At 41.4% G+C, this 18,871-nt stretch overlaps 1 protein-coding gene across 1 annotated transcript in view; it reads left to right on the forward strand.

The window, feature by feature from the left end:
* The window catches only part of wdr95 (WD40 repeat domain 95), a 32,750-nt gene extending 27,944 nt beyond the window's left edge, over nt 1-4,806 (forward strand). Inside the window, exons 24-29 of the mRNA XM_037677878.1 lie at nt 16-74; nt 2,231-2,363; nt 2,465-2,504; nt 2,938-3,026; nt 4,332-4,516; nt 4,795-4,806. Coding sequence (XP_037533806.1) covers nt 16-74; nt 2,231-2,363; nt 2,465-2,504; nt 2,938-3,026; nt 4,332-4,516; nt 4,795-4,806 — 518 coding nt within the window. The remainder of the gene's footprint in view (nt 1-15; nt 75-2,230; nt 2,364-2,464; nt 2,505-2,937; nt 3,027-4,331; nt 4,517-4,794) is intronic.
* Nucleotides 4,807-18,871: the final 14,065 nt, after the last annotated feature.

Genomic DNA, 18,871 nt, shown 5'->3' on the forward strand with positions numbered 1-18,871 from the left:
TTCCTTATTTTACAGGGGGTGTGAATCTCTGGAATATGCTCAGTGAAGAAAAACTTGTCAACAGCTTCAAAATAGTGAGAAATATAATTTTAACTTGGTTTTAGATTTCTCACTTTCCCTTTTTGCTATTCAGGGATGGCACTTCTCTCCTTAGTCCTTAAAAACTGCTGAATAAAGAATAATGTATTTTAATCTATATTTATATAATTTATTTCTTACTTTCCTTGCAGGTAATTCATTCAAACTGTGAACTCTTTCTCTCTCTCTTGGATTTGAGATGAGGTGAACTTTGAGGCATTCAAAAAATCCCCAAAGCTAAAATAAAATATGAAATTTTGCAGAAACCTCAGATAAAGGTTTTTTAAGAGTATAGAATATATTAAGGAATATGGATTTACCAAAAATACAAATTCACAGTTAGTTTCTCACCATGTGACTCCAATAAATCACCCTCTCTTTCAATACTGACCTTTTATAAAGGGCATAAACCTTTGCGTCTACTCATTAGGGCCTAACATTACATAAACTACTTGAAACATTCACAAAGGTCCTCAGTTTATTCACACGAGTAGCAGAGGTTCTGCCTATTGTCACTTGAATTTTGGACATGTCCAGATGTTCTCTACAAATAGTCACAGAGTCGTTGCAGGTGTCTCACTCCCTTTTCAAACCCTTCTCAATTTATATCCCATAAATTCAAAAGCACGGCAGCTGTGTCATGACACACCTGCACAGGATCACTTCTATATGAGAGAAAACATGCAACCTTCAGTGTCCTTAAAAACATGCTGAGGATACATTATAGTTATGTAAATACTGGTTGACACCTTCATTTTTAAGTGTACTCAAGATTAAATTAAAAAAAACGTCATGGCAGCTGCCAAGGTGAGTTGAGGCAACTGATGTGGGTGGAGGTGAGAAATGAAATAATGTGCATGGCCTACAATCCAGTTTTGGAAGCCATGCATGCAAAAATTTACCACAATTTAAAAAAAAAATGGTTTTTCAGTACACAGCCACATGGCTCACTGGTTGCAAACATTCAGATAACAGATAATGCGTCCATTTTCTTGAAATTTAGACTTGCAGCCTTGAATAACCTTCATTAAAAATAATGAGGTAACTGTCCATTGTATGATTTTGTTTAGTCTTTACAAGTGTGGAGAAATTCTGGTCCTTTCTTCCTAAAATTGCTTCAGTTCATGGAACTATGAATGTTTGTTTTTGTGCTTTTCTCTCATTGTCCTGCCTCAGCAGTTCAATAAAGTTGATGTCGGAGCGTTAGCTGGGCCATAGCAATTCTTTGAGCCTTTTCTTTTTCCCTGTTTTTATTCCATTTTTGTTGGTTTTCTTAAATTATTGTCAAGTTGTTTGTGCTGATGTGCTGTTTGGTTTTTATAAAGCACCACATTTTCTTCACTTTGGTCTCGTTTGTTCTACAGATGCTCTTCCAAAAGTTTTATGTTTTTTCCAAATTCAACTTTGTAAACCTAAAAGAAAAAAAAAAAAAAACATTTCTCCCCCAGGCAACCTGACCACAGAAACTATTCTTACAGCATTTTTTTTTCTTCTTCTCTTTTATTCTACTGACATGAACTTTACCATTTAACACATTAACGGAAAACTGTGAAGATTAAGATGTGGCTCTTAAACATTTTGACTTTTTTTTGAGCACTACACAGTCTGACCTTGGGGTCAGTTGATGTTTTTAGCGCCGAGGGGTGAACTTGTAGGAACATCCTCTGTTTGGAAAATTGATCTTGATTTTTTGTTTTTCTGCTTCTAAATAATTTCTGGCTTCTCCCATAAAAGCCGTGAGAGGGAGTGTGGTTTTGCACACATTTTCACACAATATTTGCAACGTAAATCATAACAGTTCAGTGGTCATGTGTTGTTGATCCTCAATTGTGTTATTTTTAAGACTTGATATCAAGTATTATTATGTAAAACGTAAAAAATTGAAAAGGATGTGCCTATATTTTACCTCGACTTTCATGCGATTTACATGAAAATACTTTTTCCTCCATGTATCTATATGGAGAGGAACATTATCTGATGGATCCATTGTCTGCAGGTAACAGCAAAGGGAGAAAAAAAACACTTATGATTACTGATTGATTCTTTGTTTTTGTTTTTTACTTTTGTTTTGCTGATGCGTGAGCTGAATCAAACCAGTTCCGATCAGTAGTCTCATTCCCGTTTAAATCCTGTTTGCTTCTATCCAATTCAGTCCAAGTTCCAAGAAAAGATAACCAAACTGGCCCAAACTCGTGAAGACAAGCTGCTGTATGCTGCAGACAGAGTCGGCTACATTTATATTTACAACATGGAGAAGTTTGAGCTGGAGCAAAGATCACCAAAAGGTTAGCTTCAGTTTTTCCTTTTACCTTTGATTGGACCTGGTGTGAAACCAGGAAGACATTTTGTTTCTCTCTCACTCTTTTCTTTTCTCCCAATGACTCAGCTGAACACTCCTGGCGCGCCCACACCAGCTCAATTACCAGGTATGCAAAATACAAAGTGCCTCTCATTATCAATCATGCATTTATCTGATCAAGCTGTAAGTGGCTGTAGGCGAACAGCAGTCTTACTTTTCCTCTCCTCAGTCTTTGGCTATTTCTGTTCTTGAAATGTGCTCATCCTTAATGAATCCAATCATCCTTGATGCGAGTGAGAACAGCAGCACAGCTTTGCTCGGCAGCTGCAGAGCGCAGAGTTGTGTGTGGGAAGGTTTTCAACAAGCTAAATGAGATGCTGCCTTTAACGTGGGAAATGGAGCCTGCAGAGTTTGAAATATAGCTCGTTTTTTTTTTTTTTTTGGTGCACTTTCTCTACATGTTGCTCAGTCTGACCTTGGGCTGATCTTGTAGGGATGATTAAGGGTCTGAATGCCTTCTGCTACTTTATCGCATGTCCTTTTTTATTCCTTTGATCCAGTCTGCAGATTGTTGACACTGATCAAGTGGTGCTTACTTCATCCACAGACCGAACTGTGCGCCTTTGGAGTGCACAAGGACAATACATCGGTAGGTGTTAGTGTGGGCTCGAGGCCGTCATTCTATAAAAAATGTTAATTACCCCCTGATAACCTCTAATGCTGCTTTTCCATTAGTAACAGTACAGCACGGTTCCACTCGACTTGACACGGTTCCAAGGCTTTTCCACTAGTAACACTTCGTAGAACCGGTCCCCCTTTTCAGAACCCTTTGCTCTGGGGTTCCAAACGGGCCGAACCAGCACCAAAACGTGACATCAGAACACTGTCGGGATTGGTCAGGGGGTGGAGTGACTAGAGGGGTTTGAGAATTTTCATAACACTCGAGCCGCCTTTTTCAATTACCGGTGTTCGGACTCGAGGAGCGATTGGATCTATTTTTAAGATTTTAAAAACAATAATGATAACACTGTGGTTTAATGCTTAAGTGCAGACATTTTTTGTGTTTAGTGGCCGACGACAAAATTCAGAGCGAGCTAGATGGAGCTCCCCCGGTCCTCTACACCGGAGCCTCGGAGCCCCCTCAGGCCGTGCAGGGCATCATCTCCCCAGCTCCGAGCTCCGCTGGTCACCGCAGAAGATCCTCCGTGCTGCCGACTCTGGGCTCGGGCCGGCCTTCCATGCTCCTCTGGTCACCACGGAGGAGCATATGAGCTGCTGACTCACAGAATGTTGTTGCCTGGACACCAGCCTCGCTTGTTCATGAAGGGCGAACCCTGATCCCGGCAGACGGGCGGACTGGGACGGGTCTGGGACGGAGGGTGGAAACGATTTTTAAAACATTTTATGTATTAAAAAAAAATAACAATTTTTAATCAGTGGATTAAATAACAATAAATAAACGGTGCCGGCTTTATCATGAAATCCTGTTGTCACTTTAATGACTATTAAATAATCTTTTAAAGTTCTCAGCTGAAAATTCATAAAAAGCCACAAAATTATTGGATCCCTCAGGAATATTTCTCTCCAATATATCCTGATGCATGCTCAATAATCCAGGTAGGAAAAAAAAAAAAAAAATATATATATATATATATATATATATATATATATATATATATATACAATAAATAAATAAAACTTAGATTTACCCAAGGGAGAGAATACGTTTAGAACAAATTAAAATATTTATTGGCTCCATAAATATCCAACATCCAAATAGCTTTTTTTCTCCAGAACACAAGTTCCTATGCACGTCCTTGCTTATCGATTATTTTAATGTGCAGAAATATATCATTTTAAGAAGCCACAGCTTTCACAGTCACATTTGTTCAGCACCATTAACCAGAACTTCATAATAAGAAAAGGCACATAAAAAATTTGTCTTTGTCTACAGGGACATTTGGGCAGCCCGAGACGTGGAGTATCCACATCCCCTCATCCTGGATACACCCCGGTGTCCCTCCTGAGGTTCTGATTGATCCTCTTAGTATGCCAGATCATGAGTTTCTGAATGTAAAATCACATCTTTCAGAAGCCATCAAATCTGACATGAGTGAGGCTGATGGAGGGGAACAAAAGGTGAGCTGCATTATTTCAAAAGTGATTATCTGAGATGGTCCTCTCTCTCTGTCTATTCTTCCTGATAAAATGAACCAAAGTTCCTTTGAATTCCTTCAGTGACACTAACAATGAGAAAGATTTAGAGGCTCATTTTACTCAGCGGAATGTGAGTCGGGGCTGGATTATAATCATTTCAACCGCACAGACTGCTGCACATGTACTGCCAGTCTAATACCTGACTTACTTTTAAAAAGGGACACATTGACATTTAATGACTGTCTTTTTTTACATTTCAGACTCTGGGATGAAATTGTCTGGCATATTAAGACAAAACTGAACTGCTGCAACCTGAAAGACTCTGATACTGTGGAGCTACAGAACCTCAGTGAATCACCTAAAAACTCTAGTATTGATCCTTTCAGAAGCCACACTGGGGAACAGGAGTCAACTGAATGAGATAAAACTGTATTGATCAAATCTGAGAAAATGGGTCATTGCAACGCTGCTGCTATGAAGTCAGAGCAAATGTGAATTACAGCTGAACAAAATAATATTAATAATTAAGCTGACGTGTAGTCATACACAAGTGGAAGACATGCAAAAACAATGAGACTGGATGGGAGAGGTAACTGACCTAAACATGCCGTTTTCATAACTGCTCATACATCTGAGTACGACTGTCCAATTAGTGACAATTCATCGTGTTTAAAAATATATATATTTAGTACAATAAGACTTTTGTTTTTGTGCATCATCTAAACATGATCCAAGCTTTTTGTTTGTCCTTTCACATTGTTAAAATTCTTATTGTTTTAGGTAAAAGTATGGGGCTGATTGCCATCACTTTGGATCGTTATCTTTAAAAAAAATGTCTGGATCTGTGTGTTTTTGTTACTTATTGGTCGTCCTTTATGTTTATTGTTAGATTTATTCCTTTTTGGTTGCTATGTTTTGTTTTCTGTGATTTGTGAAAGTGTTCAGTTTGGTTACTTGTCTGTGTTGTCTGGGAGGAGGAGTCGATGGGGGAGAGGATGGCCCCCAGAAACCATATTATCACCAGCAAAATGGTTGGTCCACGGTAGGAGTGTATTGCTTAGTGGGGGAAACAGTTTGTTTGCGACTCCTCAGACTGATGATGAAGCCCTTCGGATGGAGGGCGAAGCGTCTTTCAACAAAAAAAGAAACTGTCCAGATGACCTGACTGAACAGTGTTGGATTATTTACCTGGATTTTTGAGCATGAACCTCGATGTTCGGTTACTTGTGTTTTCTTTTGACCAGTTTTTGAGTTTTCCTCTGTGCCATCAGCCACGCCTCCCTCAGTCAGTCCTTTTCCAGTCAGCCTGCCACACCTGCTCCCTGTCTCACCAGTCACAGCTGCAGCTACTCTTCTCATCAGCTCTTCAGTTGCATTTTAACCATCAGATGAGCAGTTTTGTTTTTCAATTCAACCTTTAGTCTCATCTCATTGAGCCTCGAGGGTTTGTTTAAAAGAGACCTGTTGTGCTCCCATGCCCCTTCTGGTTTTTCTTGCATCTCTTTGTGCCTTATTGTATCATATCCTTAGTTGCTGTAAGGTTTGCTGCTGTGTCAGTTTTTTTGTTTTATTTTCATGTTATTTTTTATTTCCTTGGGCTCCTTGTGTCAGTCTGCATCTGTGACAAGAAAATGCATAGTAAAGGCCTTTAAAAAAATCTATGAGACAAAACCGGTCAGTTAATTAAACTACATTTAACTTGCGTCAAAGTTTAAGGTGATTTATTGTCATTCACATCACATGTGGTACATGAGGTGGAACGAAATTGTGTACTCCAAGTCCAAGTTACACCCAAAAATATAAACTATATAAAAAGACTGGGAATATATATATATATATATATATATATATATATATATATATATATATATATATAAATAAAATACAGTTTTAACACGAAAAAAGTAATATTTCAACGACCATATGATGGTAAAAGAAATGCAGAAATATAGGTTTCAGGCTCATCACATCACTGATAGAAAAGATACAGATAGAAATAGTATATATGTCAGGGGTAACTATTACATTTCTAACGGTGCATGAAAGAAAACTGAATGGGTGTCATCTTGATGCAAGCAAAATAAAGTTTGTTATTGAATGAAAACTGAGGGAGTGAAGTAGTGTGCGCACATAAGTGATTTTTGCACAGTCCATCAAGTAAATTGTCACCTTGGTATTTATTTTTTGCCAGGCGCACCGTTCATGGAAACAATATCCATGGAGATCTTGAAACCTGCAATTCATCATCCCTTGCCCACCTACGCAAAACACACACGGACACACAGAGACACACACACTTGAGCACTTACTATCAGTCTTTAGTTTTAAAAGTATGAAGGGTGTGTAAGCAAATGTTACCAAACTCTAAATATAAAAAGGAGGTTCTACATGTATATTTTTTAAAAATTACATTAACTATCAGCATTTGCCTTTGTCCTAAAGCAGCATATTGAGCTGCAGGAAACTGAAATATACAGAAATGCTCTGTAAATACCAAGACCTACAGGGAAAAGACAAAAAGGTCATTTTGATATAAGTTGATAGAAATGTTCAACCTTCAACAAACCTGTGTTATAAAGCTGTGACATTAAAATATGATGTAACTTTAAATGTTGTCAATGTTTAAGCATGGCTATCCAGCTAGCGTAGAGTCAGTCGGGAAGGGCCACGTTTCACAGTAACTTCAACTTTCCCCGTAAATTACAGCTTTTATCTTCTGTCACTGAAGAAAAAAAAAACAACAAGTAGAATCACAGTATTTGGATTTTTGTTTTTCTGGCTATAATTGCAGTCATAAAGCTGGACTGAGCCTTCCTAGTTCAGCTCAGGCGTTTCCTTCAAATGTTGTTGGACATAATGCTTTTATGGCAATACATTCATTCAATCTTAATTTAAACAGAATAATCACATTGAGCCTCAAAGACTCATTTACAAGTGAGACCTGTTTGGACAGACAAAAACGAAGCAAATAAATAAATGGCAGCCAAAAGCTTACTGCTAAAAATGTTATTTTGTCATTTAAAAACAAAATGAAACCTGTGACACTTCAACTCATTCCAAAAAGGATCGCAACACTCCGTTTCATTACAAAGCACAGAAAATATGAACAATAAAAGTAATCTATAGCTGAGAAAATCTGGGGGAAAATACCCAATACATTCTTTTACTCTTGAACCTTCATGCCTTTGCAGTAAAGGCTCTCACATCTCAGCTCGAACAGCGTGCAAAACACCTGAGAGCAAGTCTCACTTGTAATGGTCAATGAGCCTGCTTTTGCTGGCCATGTAAAATATCCACAGTTCTCTCAGATCAGCTAATATAGCAAGTTTCTTCTTTTTGAGAATAGAGTCTTAGTTCATGGGACACACCATCCAACAATGAACTAAAACAACAGGCAATGTGACAGGAGCCATTTACCGTCTGCTTCTGGTCAGACATGACAGCTCAATGATGCTTTCACAAATAGCAGCTGCACATTTTGGACCACAATAAAGTGCCGTGATTCTTACGGGCTTGGGGATTTTGACCCAGAACGCAGACTGACATGAAGAGCTCAAAAAACAGTGTAAACTTTATTTTACAATAAAACGTTGTGGCAGCGAACTGACAGAAACTTGAGGAGGGCACGAGGTAGTCATTCGAAGATACAAGCACGCACAATGCTCAACAGAGTTTTGGATTGAATGCAGAAAGTTTATATGGGCTGAGGCTGAAGAGGAGATGAGAAACAGCTGCGCTGAATGAGACGGTGCAGGTGTGAGGGGGTGTGGCAGCAAAAAACTGAGGAAATGAATGGCTGATGGTGCAGAGGAACACCGGAGAACACAGGAGAACTGATAAAATGCAAATATGAGTAACATAATTAAACACAAGAATCACAAAATATAAATAACTTTAAAGTTTGAACACAAACTACCACAATAACTAAGAAAAAACTAAAATCCTGAAACTAATAAATAAGCTGAATTTATTACACCTTTCTCTGATTTTCCTGATCCAAACAACCGTTGAAGTCTTTGGAGAAGGATGAGACTCTATCAAAGGTGGATCTGCTGATGTAAGTCAAACAAAAATATATTGCTGTAATCTTTTTTTTTTTTTAATCAGGAGAAACAATAATTCCCTATGTGAGCTGCTCATTTTAATTTTTTATATAACATTTTTAACATTTTGTTTTTAAAAAGCGTTTTTTAAATGATATCGCAGTAAAACACTTGTTGTTTTGGGTACATAAATATTATTTAACAGAAAAACACTGTTTTTCTTTACTTTGCAGGTCTCATTATTTGTTATAACACTTAAAGTTGACTGCACAAGATTCTTTATAAATAAAATTATTTCAATTAAAAAGAAAATTCAAACCATCCTTCCTACTACTACCCCTGATTCTGTGTCGGATGATGCTGCTTTAGAAATGTTACTAGAACCTGATTTGTGTTTGGACAGTTTTTGTCCTGTTGAGCTCTCTGAATTGGCAAAAAATAATAACCTCATCCAAACCATCCACATGCCTGCTAGATCCCATCCCAACCAGACTGTTTAAAGAGGTGTTTCCCCTAATTGATGTCCACATTTTGTATCTGCTTAATTTGTCTTTAATGAATGGTTATGTACCACAGCGCTTTAAGGTTGCCGTAATTAAACCTTTACTTAAGAAGTCTGACCTTGATTCCGAAATTCTGGGCAATTATAGACCTATATCTAATTTAACTTTCATCTCAAAAATTTTAGAGAAAATAGTTGCAGGTCAGTTGCGTGAACATCTAAAAAGAAATAATCAATTTGAAGAGTTTCAGTCAGGGTTTAGAGCTCATCATCGCACAAAAAACAACACTAGTAAAAGCCACTAATGATATTCTCATGGCCTCAGAAAATGGACTTGTGTCTGTACTGGTCCTGTTAGACCTCAGTGCTGCATTTGATACAGTTGATCACAATATTTTACTACAGAGATTTTTAATATGATATTGGGATTATAGGAACAGCTCTAAAATGGTTTAAATCATATCTATCTGATAGATTCCAGTATGTAAATATAAATAATGAATCTTCTTCATACACCAAAGTTAGTCATGGAGTTCCTCAGGGCTCAGTGCTTGGACCAATACTCTTTACTTTATATATGCTTCCATTAGGTGATGCTATTAAACAACATGGGATAAATTTTCATTGTTATGCTGATGATACACAATTATATTTGTCCATGAAACCCGATGAATCCAATCAGTTACTTAAGTTACAAGCATGTTTTAAAGACATAAAAACATGGATGACCCTTAATTTTCTGCTTTTGAACACAGACAAAACTGAGGTTTTGGACCTGAGCACCTTAGGAGTAATTTTTTTCAGTCTTTCTCCCTCCTTGGATAACATTAATCTGTCCTCCAGCTCTAATGTTAAAAATCTTGGTGTTATTTTTGATCAGGACATCTTTTATCCCCCACATTAAAAACGTTACTAGAAATGCCTTCTAATATCACTAAAATTAGGAACATCTAAAAATTATGCTGAAAAACTGGTTCATGCATTTGTCACACCTAGACTGGACTACTGCCATGGTTTGTTATCTAGATGTCCAAATACTTCTTTAAAAAGTCTTCAGTTGATCCAAAATGCTGCTGCCAGAGTCTTAACTGGAGCTTTTAGGAGAGATCATATCTCTCCAGTTTTAGCTTCTCTCCAATGGCTCCCTGTCAAATGAATTCAAAATCTTACTTCTAACCTGCAAAGCTCTCAACAGCCTAGCTCCATCTTATATTGAGCTCTTGTTAGTCCATATTTTCCTAACAGAGCACTTTGTTCTCAGACTGCAGGTTTACTTGCAGTTCCTAGAGTTTCCAAAACCAGAATGAGAGGCAGAGCTTTCAGTTTTCAGGCTCCTCTCTTGTGGAAACAAATTCCAGTTTCTGTCCGTGAGACTGACACATTGTCCAGTTTTAAAACTGGGCTTAAGACTTTCCTTTTTGCTAAATCCTATAGTTAGTGTTGGCTTGGGTTTCCTGAGCTATCCCTTAGTTATGTTGCTTTAGGCTTCGACTGCTGGAGGACAAGCTGACCACATTGTTTCACTCTGCTACTGTCTTTACTTACTCTGCTCAACCTATTTTGTATTTGTAATTATTTTTTTCTCTCCTTAACATGTGTTTTTGTCTTTCAGGTACATCTGCACCTACATCTTGACCTGTCATTCTGTGTTCGTCTGTCTCTCCTTCCTGTCCTCTCAAACCCAACCGGTCAAAGCAGATGGCCGCTTGTCCTGAGCCTGGTTCTGCTGGAGGTTTCTTCCTTTTAAAATGGAGGTTTTTTTCTCTCCACTGTTGCCATTGTGCTTGCTCAGGATGGGAGACTGTGATGAAGTGAGGATTCAACTTGTCTGTTGGTTTCCTTAGATAGAGAACTTTACTAATTGGCTGTTCTTTGTATGTGAATGTTCCTGTAAAGTGCCCTGAGACAACTTTGTTATGATTTGGTGCTATTTTAATACATTGAATTGGATTGAAGTAAAGTGACTGTTCTGATCTTTTTAAGTGGAATTCTGTGGGAAACCAATATAAAATATCTTACCTGTTATAGGTAGCTCTTAGAACGGCCTCAGTTTGAAAACCAGGCAAAAGTGAATTGCTGCTGTTTTTAAACAAATATATTTAAAGGAGCTCATGCAAACACCATTTTATACACCATTACATCACAATAAATTTATCATGAAACAAGTCTGTACACTTTTCAAATGCTAATAGTAGCAGTAGCTAGCTGTTGCATCTCTTGTGCAGGCTGGGGCACTTTATTTAGAAATATTGCTATTACTGCTCAGATAACCACATATGTGCAACTCAGTTTATAAGCAACAAAGTCCATGCTCAATAATCCAGGTATACAATCCAACATTTTTCAGTCAGGTTACAGTCATTTTATAAAGTAGTGTTTACTTGAACTGTAACCTTTTAAAGACTTTGTTTGGTGCTGCTCCATCTTCAGGTCCTCAGAACTCCCAGAATCCCTCTGATCTGGGAATAGCATCAAACGTTGGTTACGTACTGTAACCCCAGATTCTATGAATATAGGCGTAGCCCTTTAAGGCTGTCGCTGATGGGTTTATCCCGTTATGCAGAGCATAAGCACTGAAAAAATTAGTCCACGCCCACCTGCTGTGTGGGCCCCACCCGGTCCGTATAAATTACGTTAAGAGCGGGAAATCGGCTCCCAAAATAGCTTTTTTCTTCAGCCATTTAGGAGCCAGTGAGGCCCGACGCTTAAAGGGCTACGCCTATATTCATAGAATCTGGGGTTACAGTACGTAACCAACGTTCTATTTCATATAGGCTTCGCCCTTTAAGGCTGTCGCTGATGGGTTAAGGGCGAAGCGGATGTGGTCCTCGCCTCACTGGGTCCATTCGAACACAGTAAGAAGCGGAAGCTTGCCCAAAAAACGTCTTGTCACTCAGCTCCCCGTGTGCATAACTACGCATCGCGTAATTATGTGCCATGCACAGACGCATGTTGTGTAGCTATGCGTTCTGACAAAGCATGAATGCCCTGGAAAACTTTCAACGGAAGAAGAAGTTGAAAAGGGGGGGGGGGGCATGAACCAACTGGTTCATGGCTGAACAGTATAAACAGATTAATGTCCATGAATTGATTATTGATCAAATGAACTGATTGGTAACAATAATCATGAACTGATTAGTGACAATAGAACCAAAATCACAGACACGACTTGTGACTGATAACAACACCTCACACTGTAATGCATGCAGACAGAAGTGAGCTTAAACAGAGTTCCATGAGAACAACAATCTTCATTCTGTTAGAGCACTAAGGACAGAATGTGTCATGGAACGAACCGTTACATCACGTAGGTAAAAGCGAATAAATGAGCAGGGTGTTGACCATGTAGCCGCAGTGCAAATGTCCTGCATTGACATACCATTATGCAGAGCAGTCCAAGATGCGATACCCCTGGTCGAGTGTGCTTAGAGGTTGACAGGAGGCTCTAAATCTGATGCTCTGTAGGCTTCAGAAAAGGCCTCACACAGCCAGTGTGACAAGCGCTGGATGGATAACGGGCGACCTGCAGAAGCATCTCTATAATGCACAAACAATTGTTGAGTTTGAAACGCATTGCAGCTGTGCACGCTATGTAACACGTCAACGCCCGCACCGGACAGAGAAGATGAAAGATGCTTCCTCTTCTGATCTGTGGGGTGGGGGGGGGGGGGGGGGAGAAACCCCTCCAACGATATCACTCTTGATTTAAAAGAGCTCGTGATGTTTTAGGCATAAAAGCTGGGTTGGTCTTAAATCAGCTGAGCTGCCCGTCAGCCTAAATTCTAAGGCATGACGAAGCAACAGAGAGGGCAGATAATTACTTACCCTCTTAGCGGGTGTTAAAGCCAGCAGCAGGGCTGTTTAAAGAGACAAGAATTTTAAGTGAAAAACCCGATCCAGAGGCTCAATTGGAGCTTTGATCAGGGCTCGCAGGACCAGCGTTAAAAACCCACTGTGGAGCAAGTGGGCATGAAGCAGGCCTGTGTCTCTGAACATCTTTTAGAAAAAACGCTTAATCAGCGGTGATTAAAAGCTGTTCTGTCTCCAAAACCTTCGTGGCAGGAAGAGGTGACTGCAACGTACGTTAAAGCGTACTGAATGCCAACTTCCTAACCATCAGCTGTTGTAGAAAAACAACACGCCGCCTAAAAGGCATGAGGTGGCCTCTAAACCTTTCTCTGTACACCAGCGCTGAAAAGCCGTCCCCTTTGATGTGTACAGAACTGTGGTAGATGCAGCACGTGAATCTTGAATTGTGCACACTATCTCCTGAGGGAGACCCATCCTCTAAGTGGGACCGCTCAGCGGTCAGACCCACAGGTGCTAACCTATTTCTGGGTAACTCTTGATCGCTCCTCCTGCCTGAAGGAGAGCATCCTCCCTCCAAGGCAGTTCCACGGCGACCCGACAACAGACGGTGCAGGCCTGGGAACCATGGTGCGTTCACACGCTCGGGAGCCACCAGGAGAGCTGTCAATCCCTCCTCCTGAACTCGGTTCAGGAACCGTAAAAACAGAGGAGGTGGGGGAAAAGACGCGTACAAAAGCATTTTGGGCCACGGGCTGTGAGCAAATGCGTCCCCCCCCAGCGATGGATCGTCTCGCGGGCTCAGGGAAAACCATAGTTGACACTGAGCATTCTCTCGCGTCGCAAACAGGTCCACAGCTGCTTTGCCAACTTCTGCAACGTCTGAAAAACATCAGATCTGGATGGAGGGTCTGGTCCACGTGACGTGGACCGCCCCTGGACATCACGTCTGCCCCTCTATTCAGAACACCGGATATGTAAACCGCTCTAATAGAGAGCAGGTTTTGATGAGCCCAACACAGTAGCTTTCGCGCAATGTGTAACATCTGGGCTGAACGCACACCCTTTGATGGTTATGTACGCAGCAGTCACCATGTTGTCTGTGTGAATCAACACGTGTTGATTCTGTAGCACGGGAGCAAAGTGTTGAATCATATTCAGTGCTGTGCGACACTCCAAAACATTGATGTGGGCTGATGTGTAGTGGGGCCACAGCGCCCCTACTGCTTGAGATAGGCATGTCCCCCCCCCCAGCCTGACAGCGACGTGTCCGTGAAAACTGACCCGTGTGACGTGGTCTGCTGAGGGGGACTCCCTCTGACAGAAACAAGGTGTTTCCCCAGAGTCGGAGGTCTGCTCTCACAGAGGAAGGGACAATGATCATCCGTCGTTTTGTTTTACTGGATCCACATGGTGGAACTCAGCGAGAGCCGCGGCCGTGGAAAAGTCGAAGCTTGCTCGCGACGGTCCCTCCAGCGGGCCGGGATGAGCCGCGCAGCTTGATGAGGTGGCGCACAGCCTCTGGCACCTCCTCCGACTGTTTCAATTCGCCAGCATGGTTTGAAGCTGCTCTGAATAGCACGTCCGCGATGGGCTTCATCAGGTCTTGTGCAGTTTCTCCGGCAGCGAGGGGAGTAACGAAGCCAGGTGGATCGTTGGATCATCGTCATCCACGCTGCAGTCCTCGACAGGCAGACCATAGGAGAGGCACACATGTTGAGCTGGCGTCAGCTGCCTTACAGAGGGAGTTCTTTGTCTCCAAGGCAGGTCTGCGGCCTTCAGTCCCTTGGACATGCTATATGCTAGCAGCGCACGTTGTTGCTAACTGCGGCTGCCTGAAAACACATCGGTGGGCTCGATTGGAGAGCGTGGTCGCCGTCTGGTTCGTGTTCCTCCGGAGGGACGGGACGCTGCTCCGACCTGGGCAGCTTCGCTCCGGAAGCTTCCGCGAGGCTTGGCTCCAGGGGGGTTACCGAGGAATAGCCCCGCTCGGTGAATCCCTCAACTCTGGTGATGGGAGCGGACTGGGGACCGACTCCTCTAATCTACCAGGAAAGAACCGTCTGTGGCCTCGCCCGTCGGACGTCCTGTTGGAACGCGAGGCCGTATGGATCAAGACCGTGAGCCAGAGTGGAGCCCAGTGAAAAACAACCTTCCCGCCGATCATCCGAACTGGCGGGAAAGGCGAGGGACGTAGAAAAAAGGGGGTCCCTTCATGTCAGCCTCCTCCTGGGTTCCGCCGGGCAACCGTGAGGGCGCTGTCGGCCGGGAGCGGTGTGATCGCCGATGCGAAACGAGGTGGGATGGGGTGAGCATTCACTCAGCCCCCCTCCACCTACACTACGCTCCCCAGGAGGGAATGAGCAGCGGGGGCTGCAGCTGAGCACGCCTTGCCCCGGAGGAACCATCCGGTTCTCCCCGAGGGTCGGCGATAAGAGGAAAAAATAAAAGATGGCCTTGTCCAGCATGTAGTGACCTGTCACTGGGAAATGTTCCCCGACGCTTACCTTGGAATAAGACTGCTGTCATCTTCTCCTCGGGGAGGAGAACTCACCGGACGACCGGAGGTCGACTGCCGGGCCAAGCATCCTTCACAAAGGTTGGTCATTTACACAATTTATCCTCTTTGTTCTTCTGACAGTGCTATATTAGCTCGCTGAAGAAAAAATGGGAGCCGATTTCCCGCTCTTAACGTAATTTATACGGACCGGGTGGGGCCCACACAGCAGGTGGGCGTGGACTAATTTTTTCAGTGCTTATGCTCTGCATAACGGATAAACCCATCAGCGACAGCCTTAAAGGGCGAAGCCTATATGAAATAGAACTCATTTTTGCTGTGTTCCAGTTGTAACTCTGAAAACCAGTAGGATTTGCTAATGGTTTTGCTCAATGGACAGGCTAGTTACTATTAGCAACACAAGCCAATAAAAAAAAGGATTTCTCTGCATTCTGTGCATTCAAACAAATGAATGCTAAGTGTGTGGGTAATTTATGCAAACTGACAAATAATAAAAGTAAATGTTTATTGTTGCAGCTGTTTTCATGCACATGCTAGCCATATTGAATTTTTAAGTCCTGGCTGGTCTGGAATCCTTTTTTTTGTTGCCAAAAATCCAACTTTTGCATTATTTTATTTTATTTTATTTCTATCTTGGAATAAGTCTATCTTATTTCTAAGTACAAATGGAGTAAATGAGTTTGAAGACTCAAAGCAATCTGCAGGCTCCTTAGATAAATAATGTTAATTGACTTTTTATGTATATGAATGTTTCTGTTCAGTACCTTGAGATGACTTCTGTTGTGACTTGGCACAATGTAAATAAATTGAATTAAACTAAGTGCTAAATAAACTTCATGTTGAGGCCGTTCAAAGAGCTATCTGCTACAAATACTATATCCTTGAGGGTTGCCAGATAGGAACAATGCTGGTAAAGAACTGCTGTCAAATGACCCCATTTAGACCCAAACTTTGGTGTGTGCTATATGTGAGGACATGTTTTATCAGCTAACGTGGGGGAAGTACGATTTGTGAAGATGCATGCAGGCAGGAAGGGGGTTGTTGCACACTTGGCGAACACATCTGGACTGGCTGATCAGATGATGAGTGTTCATGTGAATAAAGACAAGGTTTTTTTTTTTTTTTGTTGGGGGGGGGGGGGTGAACTGAAATGTCAAAAACATTTGGACTTAGATAAAATGACTTCTATATTGTATAGACCCTTAACCTATTGCATATGATAATTACTGTTTATCTGGCAACTCTGATGCCTTTTCCCACTTCAAAAGATCTGAAATTTCCCTTTAAATGGACGTTAGTCCTAATAAACAGACCAAATAAGCAAAACATGATCTTATTTGACATTCTTTTTTTTTCTTTTTTTTTTTAATTACAGAAGCCTGCAAGTTTTGTTGTCACAGCAGATGTGACTTTGATGTGAGAGGGTCGTCGTGTTTTTCTGCTCAGCTGAATTCTTCCCGCCAGCAGAGCGCGTGCCTGCTCCTCCTACAGAAAGTGGGGGATTCCTGCTCGTCAGCCGAGCACAAACCCACTCCCCGTTTTTCTTTTCTTTTTTTCTGTGAAACTGTCAGAAGGAATAACACCGTCTTCCCCCCTAAAACCCTGTCAGAAAGCCCATGTAGTCCGAGCTTCCTCCGGTGCAGCGCGGGCAGGATGCTGCCAATCATCGGACACAAAGTGGCATTCTGGGTGATTTCCCTCTGCTTCCGTAAGTGCTTCCTTTACTTCCTAATCTTTATGTCGGGGGGTGCTCGGAGCAGACAGCTGTGGGGAGCGTGCTCGGGCTCTTAACAGTGAACAGTTTGTCTTGGTTTGTAAAATGAAAAAGAAGACGCGAAGCTTGAGTTATTTCCCTGAAAAACTGTGGAAGTGAGCCTCCATGAACCGCTCCAACTTCCTGATTAGTTTCCGGGCGGACCAATCACTGGAAGCTTTGTTCTGCGTTTGATCAGCGCTCGTGCACGTTTAAAGCTCTCTGTTTGTTTATTATTGTTTGTTTGTTTGTTTTTTTTTTTTTTTGGGGGGGGGACTATCCCTCTGCGTGATAAGCCTCGTCGCAGGCAGGAGTCAACCCCCCCACAAGCCTCCAGTTACTGTTACAAGGTGTGCTCCGGGATTTCTATCAGTTTAAAAGTCATTTATTCTTTTTTTTTTTTTTTTTTCTCATGTGAAACAAACTCTGTCGTTCACTTTTAAAGGGACTCATGAAGTCGGATAAATAAATAAAAAAAGATGATCTGATCAAACGGTGCAGTTTGAAAGAGTTTATTCTATAGTTTTCTTCATATAGACTTGTGAAACGCGGGTACGCACTGAATGTAAACACTGCTGAACGCTGCAGTGGTCCATTAGGCTGTATAGGGAAACAAATATGGGGGGGATCAGACAAGCGTAGCTCCACGAGAAGGCGTTTAGGTGGAAATTTAAATGAATGTGCTGCAAAACGGCAACGAACGAATAATGAATCATGTGTCTGCGAAGAGCTGTGTCCATTTTCTGCTTAATGCAACAGGAAGCACACCTTTAAAAAGTTTTAGTTTGTCAGGCCACGGAATATGTTCCTAAAAGTATTAAAGCTGATCATATATCTGTTTGTTCATCGCTGTTGCTTTCGTTCTTTGTGAATATTTTAATTAATTAATTGTTTTCTTGAAGCTACAGGTCTGACGGGACAGATTGGTTTGGATAGCCCCCCCCCCCCTTACTTAAAAGAGTAATAAAAAAAATGCATTATTTGTCTGATATTAACTTTTGTTGGATCTTCTGAAACGTGACACAAAAAGAAGCAAAAACAGAATAAATCTGTAAGGGGTCGAATACACTTTCACAATGCTATATAGGTGTGTTTGCCTAAAATACCCTCCATAGTGCATGACCATGCAACACACACACACACACACACACACACACACACACACACACACACACACTGCGCACAGTAGTGTGAGTGATGAGCCCAGTCTGTTTGCAGAGAGGTCCGCTCACAATGTGTGGCTGCAGTGGTGGAGCGGTTTGAACTGTGTGACCAGTAGTTTTCATGTGGCCAGTGCAGCATGGACCATGAGCAGAATGAGATTAAAGCCGAGCACAGGAGAGTCTGTCGCTCCCGCTGCTACTTACAATCGTCTTAATGTCAGAAAAAAAAAAGAAATATAAAAGCAACGCATTCGCACCAGAAGTCGCTACAGGAGAGAAAACAAACTTGTGTATAAAAGCATAATCCTAATGATGCAGCAAAAAATAGCGATACATTAATTTATTTATAGGCATGACTCATTTCTTATTTTCACTCATTGTGTGAAAGAAGCTTTCACACTATTGAGATCCAGTTTTCTTCCGTACGTTTTTCAGCATCTTTCTCGTTCCACAGTTTTTGTGCCATTTCAACAAATCATAAATCAAAACCAAAAAAGTCCATGCTCAATAATCCAGGTATACAATCCATCAATAATCCAGGTATACAATCC

Source organism: Nematolebias whitei, chromosome 6 (assembly GCF_014905685.2).
Source record: "Nematolebias whitei isolate Nwh7 chromosome 6, NemWhi1, whole genome shotgun sequence".
Classification (NCBI taxonomy): Eukaryota; Metazoa; Chordata; class Actinopteri; order Cyprinodontiformes; family Rivulidae; genus Nematolebias; species Nematolebias whitei.